Genomic DNA, 21,662 nt, shown 5'->3' on the forward strand with positions numbered 1-21,662 from the left:
ACCAAGCCTGGAAGACTTGATTTAAAATTAGGCCTCGCTTGTCATTTCTAAAATATATAGAGAATTGAATCAAATTTATAAGAATTTAAGCTCTTCTTCAATTGATAAATGGTCAAAGGATATGAACAGACAATTTTCAGATGAACAAATTAAAGCCATTTCTAGTCATTTGAAAAAAATGCTCTACATCACTATTGATCAGAGAAGTGCGAATTAAGACAACTCTGAGGTACCACTACATACCTCTTCCATTGGCTAAAATGACAGGAAAAGATAATGATGAATGTTGGAGGGGATGTGGGAAAACTGGGACTCTGATACATTGTTGGTAGAGTTGCAAACTGATTCAGCCATTCTGGAAAATAATTTGGAACTATGTCCAAAGAGCTATTAAACTGTGCATAGTCTTTGATCCAGCATTGTCTCTACTGGGCCTGAATCCCAAAGAGAATATAAATGAGGGAAAGGGACCCACATATGCAAAAATGTTTGTAGCAGCTCTTTTTATAGTGGCTAGAAACTAGAAACTGAGTTGATCAGTTGGAGAATGGTTGAATAAATTGTGGTATATGGATGTTATGGAATATTACTGTTCTGTAAGAAACAACCTGCAGGATGATTTCAGAAAGGCCTGGAGAGACTTACATGAATTGATGCTGAGTGAAATGAGTAGAATCAGGGAATCATTGTATACATCAACAATATAACATAATGATCAATTCTGATGGCTCTCTTCAACACTGAGGTGATTTAGCTAGACCCAATAGTCTTGTGATGAGGAGAGCCATCTCTACCTAGAGAGGGGATTGTGGGACCAAGTATGGATCCCAGCATAGTATTTTCACTTTTGTTGTTTGCTTTTGTTTTCTTTCTCATTTTTTTCCTTTTTGATCTGATTTTTCTTGTGCAGCATGATAATAGTGGAAATATATAGAAGAGTTGCACATGTTTAACACATATTAGATTACTTGCTGTCTAGGGAATGAGTGGAGAGATGGGAGGGAAAAATTTGGAACACAAGGTTTTGCATGGGTGAATGCTGAAAATTATCTATGCATATGTTTTGAAAATAAAAAGCTTTAATAAAAAAATAGGTTTTATTGTATGACACTATGTCACTTAATTCTAGACAAACTTAATGAGCAACAAAGCTGATACACTGAATCAAGGTAGGGTAATTTGAGAAAAAAAGAAATAGAAGTCAGAATTATCTGGATGCAATAGATCAATAATACGCTTAGATTTTACGAGAGGGGACAAATTCAGATTGCAAAAAACTGGCCATTCTAAAAGAGATCATTTACGTGACCATACCTCAGGAGCATCGCAAAGGATGAATTTATGTGCTTATGTGCATGGGGTCCAGATGGAAGCAGTGCCAGGAAATGGAGGAAACTGAAGAGAATGGGGCATCTACGCATGTTGCCTGTTTGCCTCCCTGAAGAGGTAATAGACATAAACAGAATAATACAAAACAGAAATGTAGTACGTAAGCAAAAAAAAGGTGATGTGGTGAACAGCTTGCTGGGACTGGGCTCAGCATGACTCACTTTCTTGAGTTCAAATCTGGTCTCCGCTGTTCGTGCCTGGCCAGCGCGAGTGACTTAATTTTGTTCGCATCATTTTCCTCATCTGCAAAATGAGCTGGAGAAGAAAATGGCCAGTTACTCCAGTGTCTTTGCTAAGTAAATCCCACCTGGAGTTTGCACTTATTTGTACTTTCCTACTGGAATCCCTGTGGATTCCAAGCTAAAATGAACCGGAGCGACAAGTAGAATCAGAATGATATTGCAGAAAAAAAATACGATTTAGAATCATTCAGCTCTCAGTTCGGTCACCTGCTAGTGCTTGGGAAACTCGCTGGAGGCCTTTAGTTTAGTTCTGTTTCTTTGTTGATAAAACTGGAAGAGAGAGCTTCTAAGGAAGTATGACGCTAAGCAAATTACTGTAGTCCCTGGTGATCAGCTTTTGCAGAGGGGGATTAGTGCTATGGCCTGGTGCATGGATGGGGTAGGATGTGGATACCGATACCAACTGGGGGCATAGGTAAAACATATTCTTTGATTATTAAGTCAAACAACAATTTAACAACAATTTAAATGTTTAGTTGGAGTATATAATAGGAGGTAGAGATGGATATTTCTAAAGAGTGTTGCAAACCTTAAAGTACTACATAAAAGTTAATATCATTATTTCAGGATTTAAGATGAAGAGCTAAGTAAGATAAATGATTTGCCCACGCACGGAATGAATCAGCGCCTCCCTGCCTGATTCACGTATAGACCTTCAAACAAAACTCGCCCACTATTAAGCCGGATCTATTCTGCCAGCAGGTCCTGCCTGGGGAAAAGAACATTCCCTAGATACTCAAATGCTACACTAGGGGCCAAAAGCTGCGCGTGCGCAGTAGCAGGCACGCCCAAGAAGCGAGCATCGGTTTCTTTTCCGCGCTTCCCCTACCTTAAATATCCAATCATCGAAAGGCGATACGCTTTCGCAGGTGACGTAAGTTGGCTCCTCTGAGCCACCGTCGTAGTGCGTGCGACGAAAACGGAACGTGGACGTATGTGTCATGGCGAGCTCCATCTGAAGTCTCCCGCTGCTGCTGAATCTTAGACTTTGGGTATCTCTTTCTCTTAGTTCGCGTTATAAGTCGTGGGGCTAGCATCTGGGGAGGCGAGGGCTGGGGCGGGGGAGGATGGGAACTGCCCTGCCCAGAGGCCGGAGACTCTCTTCCTCTAACAGAGACCAGGCCTCTTGTGGCCTGGGGCCGCACGCGCGTTTGTTTCTGTCTTGTGCCCCCGCTTCTCGGCGTGGGAAAAGCGTTGTGAGGCCCCGGCTGCTCACGGTGCGTGTGCGTGCGTGTGTGTGTGTGTGTGTGTGTGATTCCGGGGACTCGTAGTCATGCATTTTTAAAATCTATCTTTGCAGATGGAAGTGCGTTATGAATGCAGGAGGCTGGGGTGCAGAGGAATGCCTAGCACTTTGTGGGACAAGTAGGAACCAAAAAAAAAAAAAAAAAAGCAATTGCTTTCTATTGCAAAAGGACAGAGAGTTGCCAACCCCTAAAGGTGGGGAATCCTGTTTATTGCCTTTGCAAAGAAAGCAATTTTTTGGATAATTGTTTTAAGGTTTTTTTTTTTTTTTTCAATATCAGCTTCGCGATTATTAAATGATAATAATGCCTTTTCTGATTTGTCTTCTTCAACTTAGTGATTAAGAGGACGTGGACAAATTGCAGAAATTCAAGGTAATTGTTTTTTGGTATTTGTTAGAGATTCCATGTTAGAGTGTAGTCATTTGCAGAAGAAATGTTCCTCCCCTCTCCCTTACCTCTGTAATAACCCCTTTGTCTTCCAAGGGGAGCTTGGAGGATTCTGGTTCAATGATGTATCAGGGCTTGCTGTCAGAAGACTTGCATCTAAACCTACACCTGGCATTAGTCTCCTTTGCATTGTTTTGTAATAATAGCTAATGGTAGCTAGCATTTGTATGATGCCTTAGGGTTTGCAGTGTGCTAAATAATCTCCATCCAAGACTGTCAATTTCCTGAGGTCAGAGATTATTTACTTTTTGTTCTTCCATCTCCAGCAATGACTGTCATGTTATAGGAACTTATTAAATACTTGTAGATTGATAGTGAAATTTACCATGGACAAGTGTAGTTTTGAGAAGGAAATGAGAGGGTCCCTAAGGCTATAAAAGTCATTCAGCTGACATTTATTAAGTGCCACACTGTGCTAAATGTATGTAAACTTTGCTAAATACATACACACACAAACAACTGGGGGAGTGTACCTGCAAGACACTAAAATTAAAGGAGCATAGGAAAGGTTTCTTTGAAAAAGTGAGATTTTAGTTGACATTTGAAGGAATCCAAGGAAGCCGGGATACAGAGTTGAAGAGGGAGAGCAGACCAGACATAGGAGAACTGCCAGGGAAAATTCCTGGCTGTCATGCATGAGAAATAGTGAGGAGGCCATTGTCACAGCACTTGCAGAGTGTTTAGAGGGAAGTAAGTTATAAGAAGACTGTAGAGGTAGGAAGGGGCCAAGTTATGAAGGACTTTAAATCAGTGGTCCTCAAACTTTTAAATAGGAGGCCAGTTCACTGTCCCTCAGACTGTGGGAGGGCCAGACTATAGTAAAAACAAAAACTCAGCCCATTTGCCATAACCAGGTGGGGACGCATAAATGTTCTCAGCAGGTCGACTCTGGCCTGAAGAGCGTAGTTTGAGAACCCCTGCTTTAAATGCTAGAGCATTTTATTTTTGATCCTGGAGATGATAGGGAATGGTGATAGACCCAAGATTTGAACACCACAATCCTTCAAAATCTGTTGCTCTTTCCTATGCATTACGCTGCTTAAAAATGAATATCCCCATCAAATTATAATCAAAAGAAAAATTGTCCTCTATGGATTATGTGATTTCACCCTGCCCATTTTATCTAGCACATACCCATAATTCCTTTTATTTTCCTAGTTTCCTTTTTAATGTGGATTTTAAAAACCTTCAAGCTTTTAGGTGAAGCTTTTCAGGAAAAGATTGAGAGGCACAAGGCTATAGAGTCATAGATTTACAGATGAAAGGAACTTTGGAGGTTGTCTTTTCTATTCCTTCTATACTTCTTAGATGAGAGATTTGAGGCCCATAGAGATTAGATAACTTGCCCAAACTTGCCAGAATTTGAGCCCCATCGTATAGTTCCTTATCTGGCCCCCTTTTTTGAGGCTATGGCAGTGTGTAAACAAACTGAAGTGGGTGAGAGGTTTTGAAGTCCTGCCTTGTAAATCTGTGCTTGTAGTCACCTTTTCCTGGCTCATGTCTTGCCCCTACAACCATTGCTCATCCTGTGGGACTTGGAGTGTCTTTCACCAACACTGGGATATGAGAAGAAATGATGGAATATAGGCATAAAATTTATGGTTAAAGAACAGATGCCTATTTAGCTTGCAAAACCCTGAAATTCAAGTTTTATTCAAAGTTCTCCTTTGAGACATTATATGTTCTCATGATGGTGTTATTACTATGTTGTTGACTTTCATATCTTCATTGCTTTCATTCTAACTTCAAAATTCTGGTTTAATTCTCAAGGCCTCATTGTAATGTTAATAATGATAATAGCTTATAGTTATAGTGCTTACCATAGGCCAGGCACCGTATTAAATGCTTTGCAGCTGTTATTTGCAATTCAGAACAACTCTGAGAAGTAGGTGCTGTGATGCCCATTTTATAAATGAGTATACTAAAGCAGTATATAAAGTATATAAATTTTATAAATGAGTATACTAAAGCAACCAATGGTTAAGTGACTTGCTCAGCACAGATAATAGGTCTCTGAAACTAGATTTGAACCCATGTCTTTGTAATTTCCAGTGTACTCTTCTATCCACTGTATTGTCATCTAGAACTAGATAAAGTTCTATATCTTCAATTGTTTACACTTTGCACTTTTTCTGTCAAAACCTAAAATTCAGTGTATTCTAACTGTAATCTTCTCTCCAAACTGCTCCTCTCTCATTTCTTAGGTATTTTGTTTGGTTATCTTTCCTTTTTTTAGTCATTATATTCAGTCTTACAATCTTATTGCTGCTTGTCAGATATGTCTCTTCTGTTTCTCTTGACAGTACCTTGAGCCAGATCTTTAATACATTGTTAGATGTTTATGAATTGATGAATCCTTCCATCATATTCTGTGTTCTCTGTCTCTTTATCTCTCTACCCTCTTACTTCCATCTCCCTGCTCACTTATCCTTCGTGTTGCCACTAGACTAATATTTCATATGCACAGGTCTGTGTTAGAAATCTCTAGTATCTCCTTATTTTGAATGAAATAAGGTTCATTTTATTTTGTCTAGCATTTAGGTCCCTCTGAAACCCTTTGCCACCCTACCTGACCAACATATCTCATTCTGCTACCCTTCACATGAACTATTCAGTAGTCAAAGTGGATTGTGTTTTGTCACATAAACATGTATGGATCATCATTATCATAGATTTAGAGCTGGAAAGGAACTTTATGAATCTAATTGAAATCATTTACTTGATAGAATAGGAAAGAGAAGTAAAGAACATACTAATAAAAGAAACCTGGGATGGAGATGGGAGTCACTTAGAAGAGAGACATCCAGAATTGAGAATTAGGAAGAATCAACAAATCTATATGAGTATAAATAAGGAGCAAAATGTTTCTAAATGCATCCCTCCTCTCTCAAATTGTCAGATGGAGACTCATCTAAGTGTATAGGTCTGTATATCAGGTCACTATTTAAGAAACTTATACTAATGAGCTCTCAGTTGGAAAAACTAATAGTCTTTTCTCTGTCCTTATTCTTGTGTTTCTCTGCAGTTTTTTTTTTTTTTTTTTTTCCCTGAGGCTGGGGTTAAGTGACTTGCCCAGGGCCACACAGCTAGGAAGTGTTAATGTCTGAGACCAGATTTGAACTCGGGTCCTTCTGAATTCAAGGCTGATGCTCTATCCACTACACCACCTAGCTGCCCCTCTCTGCAGTTTTTGATACTGTCACTCACCCTCTTCTCTTGATACTCTTTTTTCCTCTAGGTTTCCATGATAACACTCTAGTTCTTCTACTCATCTGAGAGCTTCTTCTTAGTGTCTTTTGTTAGATATTCATCTAGGTCATGCCTACTAGTCATGGGTGTTCCACAGGAACCTGTCTTAGCCCCTCTTCACTTCCCCTTCTCACTTGGTAATCTCATCTGCTCCAATGGAGTAAACCGTGCTCTCAGGACTGCATTTTGTATTGACCTCCTGAATTTCATCTCCAGCTGCCTATTAGATGTCTCAAAATAGATGTCTCCTAGACATCTTAAGTTCAACATATCCAAAACCAAACTCCTTGTCTTTTCCCAAACTCTTTCTTCTTCCTAATTTCCCTATTATTGTCATGGGTGCTACCATACTTTTAGTCTCCCAGACTTAGAAAGTAGGGTATCATCTTTGACCCCTCACTCTCTCACTGTCCCTTTCCCCATCCTGCCCAAGTCTGTCACTTACCTTTGGAATATTTCTAATATAGGTTCCCTTTTCTCTGACACTGCTATTACTCTGATATAGATCCTGAAAATGATTTTTCTGAAGTGCAAGTCTGTCCCTCTCCCATCTCCCTCCCTTGCCCCATTCAGTAAACTCCAGTAACAACCTATTACTTCCAGGATCAAATAGAAAATCCTTTTTAATCTGATTTCTTCCTACTTTTTTTTCAGTTTTATACTTTATAGCCTCCTATATACTTGGAAATCCGCAGTAAAACTGACCTTGTTCCTCCAACAATGGTGTCTTCTTTTATTCTCCCAGAGAATGGGCGTGGAATAATTCAGGGGCTTCTGGGAAAAAATACTAAAACCAATGAACTTGCTCCTCCTAAACATGCAAGCTCCTCCCCAGGAGTTCACAGGGGTAAAACTCCCCGAAAGGCCGACTAGAGAATTGCTAAGAAAGGATTTAGCACTTAGTAAGAACCTAACACCTTACCTTTGTCATCTCTCTCCATTTATTTTGTACATATAGTTACACTGTTGTAATTACATGTTTCTTCCATTGCATTGTGAATTCTTTGAGAGCAATGTCCATCTTAACATTTTTTATAGCTCTATCTTTTAGCACAATGCCCCACCCTAGATCTGAGATTTCATCGGTAGTATAGGGAGCTCTTCACTGAGAAAATGTCATTTAACAATATAGCTACTTAGGATCACCTCTAAAGATTTACCTAGAGCTGTGGTGTCAAACTCAAAAAGAAGTAAGGTGCACTAAATCATATATAAGATTCCTGTGGGCCATATGCTGACTTAGTCTTAAAATGTAATATTATCTATGTTTCATTTTGTTTTTATTTATTTGGTTAAATTTTCTCAACTGCATTTTAGTGTAGTTCAAGCCATCCCCAGGAGTATTGTGGCCTGCATGTTTGATACCTCTGGCCTATTGCACTAAGAGAATATATGGTTTTTTCTGGTGTTATACAGGTAGCTCACAGTGTAATGAAAGGAAATTTAACTATATCTGTGAATTATATATTCTATTTTTGTTATAGAGAAAATATCTGCTGCTTCTGAATTATATTTTCTTTTTATCTTATGGGAAAGATGCCTGCTGCATCCTGTGATTCACCACTTGAAGATATAGAAGATATTGTGTCAAGAGAAGACTCAAAGCCTCGTGATAGATATTTTTCAAGAAAAAGTATTGTTCCAAAAGTGCGAATACGTAATACCCAAAAATGTTTGCAAGAGGAAGATGATCCACCAAATGATAGGTTAGTGTTGTTCTAAAAATTACTCAGGTCTTTGTGAAAGATGTAGGTATTGTATATTAATAATGCTAAAATAATATTGTGACCATTTCTGTTTTGAATTTAAGGTATATAGGGACTGGGAAAATGACAAATTTGATGTATTTAAAGATCTTTTTAGATCTTTAAAAAGGTTTTTTTTAGAAAATTGCACTGAAAAGTAGAAGAAACTACTTAGTAAATGGATGGGTCCATAGTATAATTTCTTTATTTTTTAATAATTTTCTTTTTTCAAATACATGCAAAGGTAGTTTTCAATGTTTACCTTAAGAAAACTTGTTTTCCAAATTTTTCTTCCTTCCCAATGGCGAGCAATTCAGTATAGGTTAAATATGTGTGGTTTTTGTAAATACATTTCCATATTTGTCAAACTGCAAGAAAAGTCCAATCAAAAGAGAAAACATGAGAAACAAAAAAACAAGCAACAAAACATATAATTTCTTACTAGAATTATGTAGGTTAATTTGTTTTGTATTGTGGAATTATCTTTTTTTTATGCAGTAGTTACATCTTAAGTCAAATTTAAAAATTTCTCCATTTGTATTAATTTGTATTTTATTTACTTGAATTTTAATGACTGCCAAATTACTCACATCATCTTGAAAAGCAGTTTTTAATATCTAAGTTTAGTCTAGTGCCATCTAAATTTGGGAATGAATGTTCTAGTATGAAAGTTTCATTTTTAGAATATTTTATTTAAGGAAAAAAGTTCGTTAACATGAAACCTTAATTTTATTGGTAGGATTTTTCTTTTTTAGTTCTACCATTTATGTAATGTTTAATTATTAGTAAGTTCTAATGTTGTTGATTGCTGATATCATTTGCTACGTAATATACTAGGTAAGGTGTTTTGTTTTTTTTTTTTTTCTTTAGGCAGCTAAAATAATTTTGTTCTCTATCAGTATTTGTATGAACCTCAAGTTTTAGGACCTGAACTTAATTGTAATACTTTGATAATGGTAATAAATATATAATTTTTTATATCAGAAGGGAAAAAGCAGAGAACATTTTAAATGAAATTTTTTTTTTTAGAAGTTTATGATCTTTATTTGCAGAAGACTTCAGGAAAGAATATTCATGTCTATAGCTGATGTATGTTATCTGAATTGGCAAGTGGTAAACGAAGTGAAATACATATAACTGAACACATACAATTTTGGTTCATGTGGGACTATTGGATTTTGGTTTGAAGTTACTTCATCTGACTGTTTTACATTCTAATTACTCCATAGTACTATTCCTGGTATTCAGAAAATTTGGATACGCACATGGGGTTGTTCCCACAATAATTCAGATGGCGAATATATGGCTGGTCAACTAGCTGCTTATGGATACAAAATTACAGGTAATTAGACAGTACTGTTATGTTTTTGAATGCTTATCGTTGTTTGCTCATATTTAGTTTGGTATTAAGATTTATGGTAACATCCCTTAGATAGCAAAAAATATTTTTAATGCTTATGACTAATAAGTTTGAAAAAAACAAAAGCTCTTAGCATTGGCTTTAATTGAACTTGTGGTATGCTTTTTTTACATCAAATATTATTTTCTAATTTGATTCAGCAAACATAGACTAATTATTTAGATTTGTTTTCATAAATAAGCATTTACAGTCCAACTTTAATGGTCTAATTTCAGCTTTAGGAGGGTACCTTTTGAATTTTTTTCTTTAAGAATTTTGAAATGTTATCTTAAAACAATATTTAATCTATTTTCATTTATAATCTAATAATCAGCCCCATGCATTTTATGCTCCTAATTCTGTTGTTTGACATAAAATATTCCATTCTCCTATGCTTATTAAGTACCAGAGATTTACAACTAAGTTTAATTTTTAATTGTGTGATTTGCATTCTTTTGAGAAAAGTGAAAAGGAAAAAATATTGTTTGGATTTGATTATCTGCTTTGTGGATTATTCATATGCATATTCATATCTCAGATTAACTTCTCTCATTCATCCTTTTTCTGGGGTCATTTTTCTTAGCTGCCTAGCTGATATGTATACCAAGAATGCAAACTAAGACTAATAGTAAATAAACATAATTAGGAAATTAAATTAGCTTCACAGAAATTGCAATATATTTTAAAACTAAATTTAAATGATTTAGGCTTGTCTATGCCACTGATTCCCTTTATTAGAATGGATCATTGGAACTTGACTTTATTTTGTAATGCAGGTATTTTAGAATATATTTTACTATAATATTTTAGTAGTCATCCAATTTATCTAAGTGCTTTTGATGTACTAGTCAAAAATACAAATAAAATACTTAATTTTTTTTCATGTAATGATGCATAGATATACTGTTTTGAAAGCTATATCTACTTAACTATTTCATTTAATAACATTGGAGAAATTTTTACAACTTTAAAGTGAGGGTGGTGGTAAACTGGGAAGGATTAGGTGGATAAAATACTAAATTGTTTCTTCTTACAGGTTAAGCTCTCAAATCTAAATAGTTAGGAAGATAGTTATCCCGTTAGCAGAACTGCTTAAGACTTTCAAGAGATTAGTTAATGTCAGTACTAGTTCTTCTAAGTCCTCTTAGTTTATTTTCAGGAAACAGGATCTTTAGTGGTTTTTATTGAACTCAATTCAGTTTTCACTCCATGTAGTCTTCTAGGAGATATGTCATTCCTAAAATTGAGGAATTGATGAATGTTTATACAGACAGGTGAAGTATGAGATGTAACTATTATATCTCTGAGTGTCTCTTTCAAAATGGTCAACTCAGAAAGCTATATTTACACTAATTCTAATATTTGGTCATTCCTTAAAATACATTGAAAACTGCATTTGGAATGGTAGCCTTTGGAATGATAGGGTTTTTTTTTGTTTGTTTTTGTTTTTTTCAATAGTAGTAAATATTTGTCCTTTGGGGATACAGTTAATGTTTTAAAATAGCTAAAATTTATATGAAGTCAAGCTTCTTTTTTTGTCAAGTTAGGTAACTGATTTTTAGTTAAAGATGAGGGATAATTATAAAGCAATGAGATCACTTTTATTCTTTGGCTTGTAATCTGATAAGGCTGTTCTAAAGGAGAAATTTTACAAATGTTATAACCTGTGGCATTGTCACTGAAGTGACTATATTGTCTTCTAAAGTAACTGAAGGAGCCCTTATTTTGGATGTAGATTTCCTTGTATATTTACTTTATATGTTGCTGATATATTTATAGATATGATATATATTTATATATAAGATATATGTATATATGATATATATGACATAAATATAATATCCATTTATATATATATGATTATATATTACTGATAATAGTTACATATCATAAACATAGCTATAGTTTTTGTTGGGGAAAAAAATTTAGATTTTACCAGGTGGCCATCTAAGATTCTAGTTCTTAAAATACATACATATCTAATTTTATGGTATGGTAGCTTTGTGGACAAATCTGCATAAATTAGATAGTTAAAGAGAGTGTATACATTTATTATGTGTATATACTATTAGAGAAACTAATTTGAGCTCATAATTCTTTTTTTGTTCATCTTTGTTTGAGTACTCTTTGTTGTTTAATTGGTTCATTGCCTTCCTTTGTGACTATCTTATGACCTTTTCTTTCTTCCACGGTCTTTTCATTTGTTCCCTTTAGATTAAGGTGTTGTCTTTTTTAGGGTTTGTTCTAGATTTATACCTCTAAGCTCCATTCTCTCTCTGATTTTCTATATTTCCAAATGCCTGCTAAACATCTCTACCCAAAAAATACTGTATCTATTTCTAGTGTCTTTATTCCTGTTGAATACATTATTGTCCTTCTATAACTCTGGCTCAGAAACCTCAGAGTCATCTTTGACTATTCCTGTTCCCTCCTTTCATTCTTATTTATCACATGTCATGTGAATTTTATTTCCATATCATCTCTAATTTTTTCATTCAAACTGCCATAACTCTTAATTTAGACCTACATCATCTGTGATGTAGACTGTTGAAATAGTCACTTTTTTTCCCCACTCAAAAAAAATTACATTCTGAGGATTTTTTTTTTTTAATTTACATTTCTTATTGTATCTCTTTCCCACCTGTTTCCAGAAGGAGATATCTCCTATAACAAAGAATGTAATATTGAAAGAAGTGTTTTAGTTGCATACAGCTACAAAATGTACATACAGTTCTTTATTTAATTTTTCTATTTCTGAAAATATCTCTTCTTGATTTTGTTTAAGGAATGATGATTAAAATTTTATTTTTGTCTATATATGTCTTAGTATTAAAATTACTGAGTATTACTAGTATAGTTTTAAACAATTTAATTTCATATTCTTTTATCATATTGACATTCATTGAGGTGTTTTTGGGTTTTTTTTTTGTTTTTGTTTTTGTTTTTTTGAGATATTCTAGTTGATCACATCATATGAAGTTCATTTTTGTAGCTTAGTGCTGCTTTTGTCTTTCTTACTTTTAGTTCTAGAGTAGACATTTGAATATCATAGTGTAATTTCTGGAATTATTCTTCCTATCACATACTAAAATTCAGGCTTAATAATATGGTGATATATAGCATTCTTAGGCTATATTTCTTTTGGGGTTTTAGTGGAGATGAAGGAAGGGAGGAACGCAATTTGGAGATTTGTTAATCTACTTTATATCATATACTCTTCTACTTTCTCTAGCAATTTTGCTTTTTCTATCCATCTTGCTATATGGGGCCCAAAAGTCATTCATAGGTATAAGTAGGCTGAATGTTTTAAGGTGTTCTCTTTGTCTCTGTCTCTCTCTTGTGTGATAGATTAATTGTGGTTGTGTGTATACATATATATCAGACAGCTATATATAATAAAATGTTAGTTTAACTATTTTGAGGATGACATTTTTCTACCTCAAGCTTACTTTGTAGTTAAAGAAACCATTTAAAGGTCTTTACATATGTTATTTCATGAGTTTCACTACATCCTTAAGAAATAGATACATGTCACGTATTATTATTCCCAGCCTTCTTGACTAAGTTTTTATTTTATTTTATTTTTAACTTCACTAAGCTCTGCTACATTCTAGTGAAGATAAATACTGATCTGGGTATACTGATCTGGGTTTTGAGGCTTGAAACATTTGTATAAGGTAGAATCAAATGATGACCATCTATTTAAAAAGAGTCTTAAGGTCCAATCTGGTCTTATTACAATTATAATAATATATCTTTTATATATCTATGCAGGTATATGAAGGATATGTAATATTTTTTAAACTTTATTGCTTTAGGGTTTATAGATTGTTTTGCATTAATTTATTTCGTTTGATTCCAAGCCTAAAAATAGAGCTATATAAATACAAATACATTCTTTTGTACATTAGAGATATCTAATGATCTTAATTATGCCTTCACCTGTGGATATTTTACATAAATACCAAAGAGATGACTAAAAAGAATGAGACATTTCTTTAGATTATAATTAAATTATAGCTACTCTTTCTGTGTCCTGTGTACAGGAAAATTGATAGCTATTGACCCAAGACAGAAATTAAAAATTTATTTATCTTCTTGATAACCTTTCTTACTTACCTCTTTCTGCCCAAAGGTTTGTTGATGAAAATTGTTCATCTATTTTACCTGTGGGATGAAGTATTAAAATGCTTCTTTTAGGGATATATTTAGATGAAATATGACTGCTAACTTTTTGACTTTTATTTCATAAGGAAAGTTTGAAAAGAAGACATGATTAGAAATTTATCTTTCTAATTTTATAGATGTTGACCCCTCCCCCAATAAAAAGAAACTTCATGATAGATTCTCCCCCCCCCCCCAGCTGTTTCTTTTGGCAGAGAATATATATTTCAAACCAAGATTACCACATGTAAATTATAGCATTATCATATATGTAAATGTACATGTGTGTATACATATATACACATAAAAGATATATAGAGAGAGACAGAGAGAGAGAGAGAGATACATACACACAGAGAATATGAATGAATTGAGGGGTTTAAGGTGAAAATTTTGAGCATATATTGGAATTTCAGATTCAGGTCTGCTCCAAAGAATATACATTTATATATAGTATGGGTTGGGGTAGAAACAATAAATACATTTACTAGATGGTCTTTTTCACCAGACCTTGTATTACAGATGAATGAGATGGGAATCGTACACTTGGAATACTGGAATGGCTAGCCTGAGCAAGGAAAACTCCCTTTGTGGTCTCTTAGAGGAATTGAGTAAAGAAGATCTGCTCTACATACCATCTTTCGCTGTTGTTGAGGAAAGTAGATTGGGAATGATGGAAAGTACAGTAAAATGCAGGTTGCTTATAACTTACAGATTATGAGCAACAACTACAGGTGTTAAATGTGCTTTTAAAATGGATATTACATAAAAATAAATCTTTGGTTTTTCAAATGCAAATAAAAGGTTGCGGTCAAATTCATTATAACAATGTAATTAGTTCATTGTCCAAATACACAAATGACTCTATATCAAGGAAGGTGTTGGAAAAATAGATGTTATAATTTAACTGTAAAAGATCCTAAAAATATACTTTCACATTTTGAAAGTTGTGTACCCAAAGGTTCTGTGCATATTACCTGCCAAAAAATCACCATCTAAGATTGACAGTCACATAGACTTAACTACCTGTCTGTGCACATTTATATTTTTATACTTAATAGTTATGCCAGCCAAAGTGGAGTTATGACCATTTTTGTTTTTATAAAACTTAATAACCCAAGTAGTAATAATTACATCATCTGTGTGAGAGACATATAAACCTATTCTGTAATTAAGTTTTTTCTTAAAAGCTGTTGTAGAAGATTTTGTAAGGAAGAATGAAGAGGTCTAAAATCAATTAAACATCCATAAAACATTTACTCAGCCCAGAACACTGAATTAGCAGCTGAGAAGATAGAAGGAAGTAATCCTTAACAATGGCTCTTATGTACAGTTCAAATTCAGTTTGATTTACAGTTATCCAAATTTACAAATACTTTTGTTCTACATATTGATTTGTGTGTGTGTGTGTATTGCCTTTATTTTAGGAAATATTTGTGAATTAATCTAATTGATGTTATGCTTCTAAAGAATTTTAGATATTTCATCAGTGTAATAAAAATAATGAGGGACCATGAAGTCTCGTCTAAACTAAATTGAGATTATGTATCTAATGCTAGATTCCTAACATTTTGAGTGAAACATTTAAATATATAATTTTTCATTTTATTGGCCTTAGAATTTTTTTTCTCATTTTGATCATTCTGTGGATCATGAAACTACATGTTTAAAGCATGGAACATTATTCTTTACTTTGCACTGAATTGTATGTTATATATCTAATTGTAAAACGTACAAAATAAACAGTAAAATTTAAAAAAACAAACACCAAGCAGATGTGGCCATTATTACTTGAAATGAACATTGTATGTAGATATTTGCATTATAAATTTCTAAAGGGATTAAGAAATAATGCAGTTCAACTTCATAAATATTAAATCTTCTGGGTTTTATAGAAGACTTAATAATATTTCTCAGTATGCAGTACCTAGCATGGTATTTAGGATATAGTGATAATTCAGTAAATTGATAATCCCAATATTAATTTTCATGGTCATGAAATTTTCATCTATTCTGATGCACTTAAATTACATTTCTCCTGTTTCCCTGATGAAGATGTAGAACAGAAAGTTCATTTTTCAGTCATTCCTTTTATACTTTGACCATTGGTAAATTTTTCCCTTCCATATTTGTGACTTGAATGTGAAGATGTTGTGTCATTAACAAGTTGCATTTTATAACTTGATCAAAAAAACTTCCTCAGTGTCTAAATTTCTTTTAACAATTGAAGTGACATTAGCAAAGTTCAGAAGTATTGCCAAATTTGGCTAATGCACATTGTTTTGTATTGTCTGTTAGTCTGGCATTATGCACTTGTGCTCTTGAGCTCCTTGAAAACACTAGTTCTTTATGTACTTTTCCTCCTTAGCTTTGTTGCCTCTTAAGTTGTCTTTACTTGTTTTCTAATCCATCCTTTACATAGCTGCCAAATTGATATTCCTAAAACACATATCTGACCATGTCACTCCCCTCCTTCAGTGATTCTATATTGTCTCCAGAAAAAAATTACAAAATTCTCTTGCATTTAAAGTCCTTTGTAAAGCCATGCTCATCTAACTTTCCTATCATTTCTTTTTCCCTTCACATATTTCAATCAAAGTTTTCTATGAACTGTACTTGGTACATGACATTATGTCTCTTAGGTCTAGTTCTTTGCTGCCTTCTGGGTTTTCATGATTTCTCCAATAAGTGTTTTCCTCCTCTTAAAATTACTTTTTTATTTATTCTTGCTCTTTGTCTATATGTTACATTATGGAAGGTAAGAAAATTCTTTAGTGGTAGGACCTATATTCTTGATTCTTTCTACATATAAGTGCTTATTTGGTGACTGGAAGTGAATGGCAAAGCTTAATTAATTTTTTAAAAATGAGCTTCCTTGAATTTTTTTCTTAAATAACTTTACTGAAATAGTAAAAACCTGAGAACTTTTTTTCTTTGTCACCTCCTAGCTATATCAGAGAATATGCTACATCTTTTTGTATCAACAGATGGCAGCATTACATTATATAATCTAGTAAAATTATAGCAATGTATCATGAGTTAATTTCACATTATAAATATACTTCCAATAATATTTGCTAAAATAGTCGTTAAAGTAGGTCATGTTTAATTTTGTCCTGATATATTGACTTTAATGTTTTTAAAGAATTATTGATGGGAGAATTGAGCAAATTGAATTGTTTTAGAAGCAGCATGATTTAATGTACATGTCAACCCCTCAGATTATATTTGAGAGGACAAATCAGATTATTCTTCCTGTTCTGGTCACTAAAGACATGTTTGGGTTAAGATTATGAATTTTGTTTTAATAAAAAGTACCGCCATTGCTGCTGCTCATGGTTGTTTAATCGCATCTCTGATAGAAGTGTGTTAGGTATTGCGTCTGGCTTTGCAGACAGTATATTACTGGATTGGTGAGTGTTTTCCTATTCTATTACTGAATATGATGTGATGCTGGACCATAGATTTAGAGTTAGCTGTAAGGGACTTAGCAGCACTTATTTCTTACTTCATAGGCCTTGCCCATAATCATACAAAGCAAGCGACTAAGTTCTTGCAAAAGTCATAATAAATGACAGAAGAGACTTTAAACCTAAGTCCTTTCCATTGTACCATGTTGCCTTTGAGCATGTAAGTTAGGTCTTGGGACTTCAGTATTTCTACCTGTAACCTTTCTCTGTCAGAGATGTAAAGATAAAATGGCAGTGACATTGCTTTATAGCTATAGAATCTCATTTTAATCAGTGTTAGATCCTGTTCTATGTAATGAAGCTATTTCCATGTTCCATAATAATGTTTGCTGATGTGTATATATTACATATTCTGTTGAAAGAGAAATCTTATATAATAGATACTTTCATTAGTCTCTGTCCATTTAGCACTGTGTCTGGGTAAAGAGGTTTTTTTTAAAAGGTATGTATAGCCCTTGCATCTGAAAACATGTAGTGCAAGTATTTTCAAAATTCAAAATGTAATCTTAGAGGGTATAATTTATTCTGTTTGTTATTACATAGAGCTTGCTTCCTGGTTGCTGGTTATTTGGATTGTAGAGTAAATAGGGTAGAGGCAGAAATGTACTGCATTACTATGGGAAGATTTGTTGTCAGACAGCCAACTGCTTGAAGCATTGAAAATTGCTTTCTCAACAACTGTGTAGCAGCTACCTTAGTTTAGCCTAGAAATGGGCATTTGTAATATCTACAATATTTAAAAGAAAGTAGGCTTATTGACATACCCCAGTATATACAGTAAATCTCCCTAATATCACTAATACAACTTTAGGAAACTTGTTAAATTTGATAGAAGATATTATATCTAAATATGTATATAATTATAGAAAATATTCACTTTATTACAAAGCACTTATCTTGAAATTGTTAAAACATTTTTCTGAGTCTGCCTCTACTTACTCTTATTTACAAAGATGTACACATTTATTTAAATGGCTTTCTGTTTTTCTACTATTGCATCAATCCCATTTTAATGATTTTTGAATGAAATATAGTAATTTTAAGATTGTTAACATGAGCTTTCATCTGTGTTCAAAGACTAAACAATATTTTATTCTTAATTTTTTTATAGTAATAAGCAGTGCAGGAATTGAAGTGTCTCATGACTGGACTCTATCAATATAGGATTTTCCTATTTCTTACAAGTGGTAACCATCCTTATGCTGAAACAATTGAGCTGGAGGAAAAAGGAACAATAATGTTTCCCTTTAAATCTTTTCTTTTGCCTTTTCCTCTAGAGTAAAAAGTGGAATAACAAAATCGAGAACTTTAAAATTGGACAGCACTTGAAGTGTAGTATTAAAGTTTTCCAAAGAAAATCCAAAAATGCTGTTCTCCTTTGCTGGAAAACAATCCCTGGTAATAGGGAAAGGAAATGTTGAAGAGACCATAGAATCCTCAAAAAAATAAACTTCCTCTAGTTTTCAATTATGCACTAAATCAGATCTATCTGTCTATCTATCTATCTATCTAATATCAAATTTAGTTTAAAATAATAAACAAGTGGATAGGGAAAAATGATTCTGATCTACAAATTGAATGCACCTCTAACTTAGTGCATCTGCTCTATTTCATTCATTTAGTTTTTCTGACTCATTTTTCTGACTTTTTCCCCCTTTTGTCCTTTTTTCTTGTTTTATAATAGGCTTATCCTAACATCTTCTGTTCAGTTATTAGCTAGCTTTTAATAAGATGCATAGTGGGTTGAGTTCCTTTGTAATTTAAGAGCTTTTTGAGATTTCCTTCCCTTAGATATTTAAAACTATCCAAAGTATAGTAACATTTCACGAAAATAATGGTTATGCATTCCCTCAATGTGGGTAATGAAAGAAAAGTTTTTCAGAACAGTATTTTGTAGTAACTCATACTTTGATAAAGTTCCAGTCCAAGAAATGAAAAAAGTCATTTCCTTAAAAAAACCCCAACCCAACAGTATTTGTATTTTCTCCTTTACATTGGTATAGGATATGTGAATTTAAAATGTATCCATGGTGCTTTCTTTAGTATCTACATAATATAAATATAAGTATTATACATTATAAATACATATCCTTTATATGAATGTGGATGTGCGTAGATGTATGTGTTTATACATATGTATGTAGATATTACTATATATCAAAGGTTATATGATACCCACATAAAAAACCTTTAGTGGAAAAATAGGTGGCTTAAGGGGCCTATTGTGTATTTAATAACAGTATATTTCTCAGTATTTAAATGTATTGGAATACATTTATTTTGATGTTTCAAATTTTATAGATAAAAAAGGATAATAAGGCAGTAAAGATGTGTAATAATTTATTAAAGGCAACTTTTGGGTTTTCTGTTCTATACCTTTCATATTTTTGTATTTACAACTACACATTTTTGTTTTGATGAAAACTATCAGTTTCTAAAATGACCAAGAGGTGGCACTGTTTACCAACATTTAGTGCCTAATTTAGGTTAGCTTAGAGAAATCTGTTCTCTTGATAGGTTATTTATTTCTTTATTACCAAATTATGATTTTTAAAAAAAAAAACATCAAATTTTTTGTTTTGTTATTAAGACTAGGTATGATGTAGGGAGACATTGTCATTGTATTTGACTTTGAATTTGAGATGATTCATGAATTCAATTCAACATTAGAGATTTGGCAGTTTTAGGATTATTAATGCATTTAAATGCATCCACGGTATTGTGGATGATTCCCATATAATTATTAATAAAACATAATCCTTGTATTAAGTTTGATAGCTTATGTTTCAGGATAACATAATTGATATCATGTAGCTCAAAATGTTGGCTTTTCAGGCCATTAAAACCAATTCTATGAATAAACGATAATAGCCATAAGTGAAGATTTATATGACTTTGATATCACATGCAAGGTTTATCATAATGGGACTATTATTTCCAGATATAAAAGCACACCTGCAAATTTACAGACAGAAATTTTATTCATTGGCAAAGGCAAAATAAAAAGTGTAGATTTAATATCTAGTGTCTCTAAATAGTTTTTTTAGTTAAAGAATGCCGAAAAACAGGTAATGTGAAACTTAGGTATATATAAAAATCATTTACATTTGAAGATGTGGAGATGATACTTTTTCTACTGTTAAATGGCCATGTATGGAATAGATAGTGTGTAAGCACAGTTCCTTGATGTAATGATGTTTGCATTGCCATGTTGTTTAGTTGTTTTTAGACTCGTTCAGCTATTTGTGTTCCCATTTGGGATTTTCTTGGCAAAAATACAGAAGTGGTTTGCCCTTGCTTTCTCCAGCTAATTTTATAGCTGAGGAAATTGAAGAAAACAGGGTTAAGTGACTTGCCTATTGTCATGCAACTGATGATTTTCTGAAGCCAGATTTGAACTCAGAAAAATGAGTCTTCTACTCTATCCACTGTTGTACTTAGCTGCCCACAATGGCATACAATTAGGGTTTTCTGTGTACAATCAGAGTGATTATGTAGTTGTTTTTTCATTATAAATAGCATTAATTAGTGGTTCCTACTAATGTGTCAGAAGTAGAAATTTCCAAGGAGTTCTGTTATTTTTATCAAAAACTTCACCTTTCTGTTTTGATGTGATGAGGCTAGGAAAGCTAAGTCAATTTTCAGGGATTTTTCTTGAGTCTTTAATTTATTATGTAGACATGTCTAGCCAAGAGGATTTATACAGTTTGGTTGCTGCTACTTTCATTATTTTAAAAATACAATTTCTGCAAATGTGAAGACATGGATTGTGTGTGTGTGTGTGTGGTTTATCTATAAAAAGTCTTTTTTTAAAACTATTAATTGGCAGTTTTAGGATTATTAAATGCATATACTTTTGTTGGAGAAAGAAAATATTCATGTCAAGAAAATTTGTTGTGTATATCTTGAGAATATTAACTTTTATTCAAACAATTGAGTTCTAAGTTTTTTTCCTTAATGAATTGTTTGCATGTGAAAGTAGTCCAATTTTTTTTTATCAGTAATTAAAGCATCTAAAAGCTATCTTTGGAAAGGAAGTTTTCTTAGGTATTTTGCCATATTTTAAGAAAACTAAATGTAAGATTTTATTTTATTATTAACAATTAAGGGTTTAAGATTATGGAATAGTGTCTTTGGAAATATTGGGAATGCAGTTTTAATTCCTCAAATGAATGACATGGACTACTAACTTTTTTAGTTAAAAAGAACACATTTATCTGTAATGAGAGTTATTGCCTCTCTTACATATTCAGTAAAATAATATAGTTTTCTAAATCAGTTAAGGTCTCATAGATAAGGTAAATGAAAAA

At 33.1% G+C, this 21,662-nt stretch overlaps 1 protein-coding gene across 3 annotated transcripts in view; it reads left to right on the forward strand.

The window, feature by feature from the left end:
- Window positions 1-2,490: 2,490 nt before the first annotated feature.
- Window positions 2,491-21,662, forward strand: part of CDKAL1 (CDKAL1 threonylcarbamoyladenosine tRNA methylthiotransferase) — a 625,067-nt gene continuing 605,895 nt past the window's right edge. Inside the window, exons 1-4 of one of the 3 annotated variants that reach the window (XM_074272562.1) lie at window positions 2,491-2,623; window positions 3,214-3,250; window positions 8,111-8,280; window positions 9,549-9,661. In XM_074272562.1, coding sequence (XP_074128663.1) covers window positions 8,111-8,280; window positions 9,549-9,661 — 283 coding nt within the window. In that variant the 5' untranslated portion in view covers window positions 2,491-2,623; window positions 3,214-3,250. Of the gene's footprint in view, window positions 2,624-2,764; window positions 2,849-3,048; window positions 3,072-3,213; window positions 3,251-8,110; window positions 8,281-9,548; window positions 9,662-21,662 lie in introns of those variants that run through there. The other 2 variants (XM_074272579.1, XM_074272570.1) reach the window with 2 other exon arrangements.

The sequence above is a fragment of the Sminthopsis crassicaudata genome, chromosome 1 (genome assembly GCF_048593235.1).
Source record: "Sminthopsis crassicaudata isolate SCR6 chromosome 1, ASM4859323v1, whole genome shotgun sequence".
NCBI classification, from domain to species: Eukaryota; Metazoa; Chordata; class Mammalia; order Dasyuromorphia; family Dasyuridae; genus Sminthopsis; species Sminthopsis crassicaudata.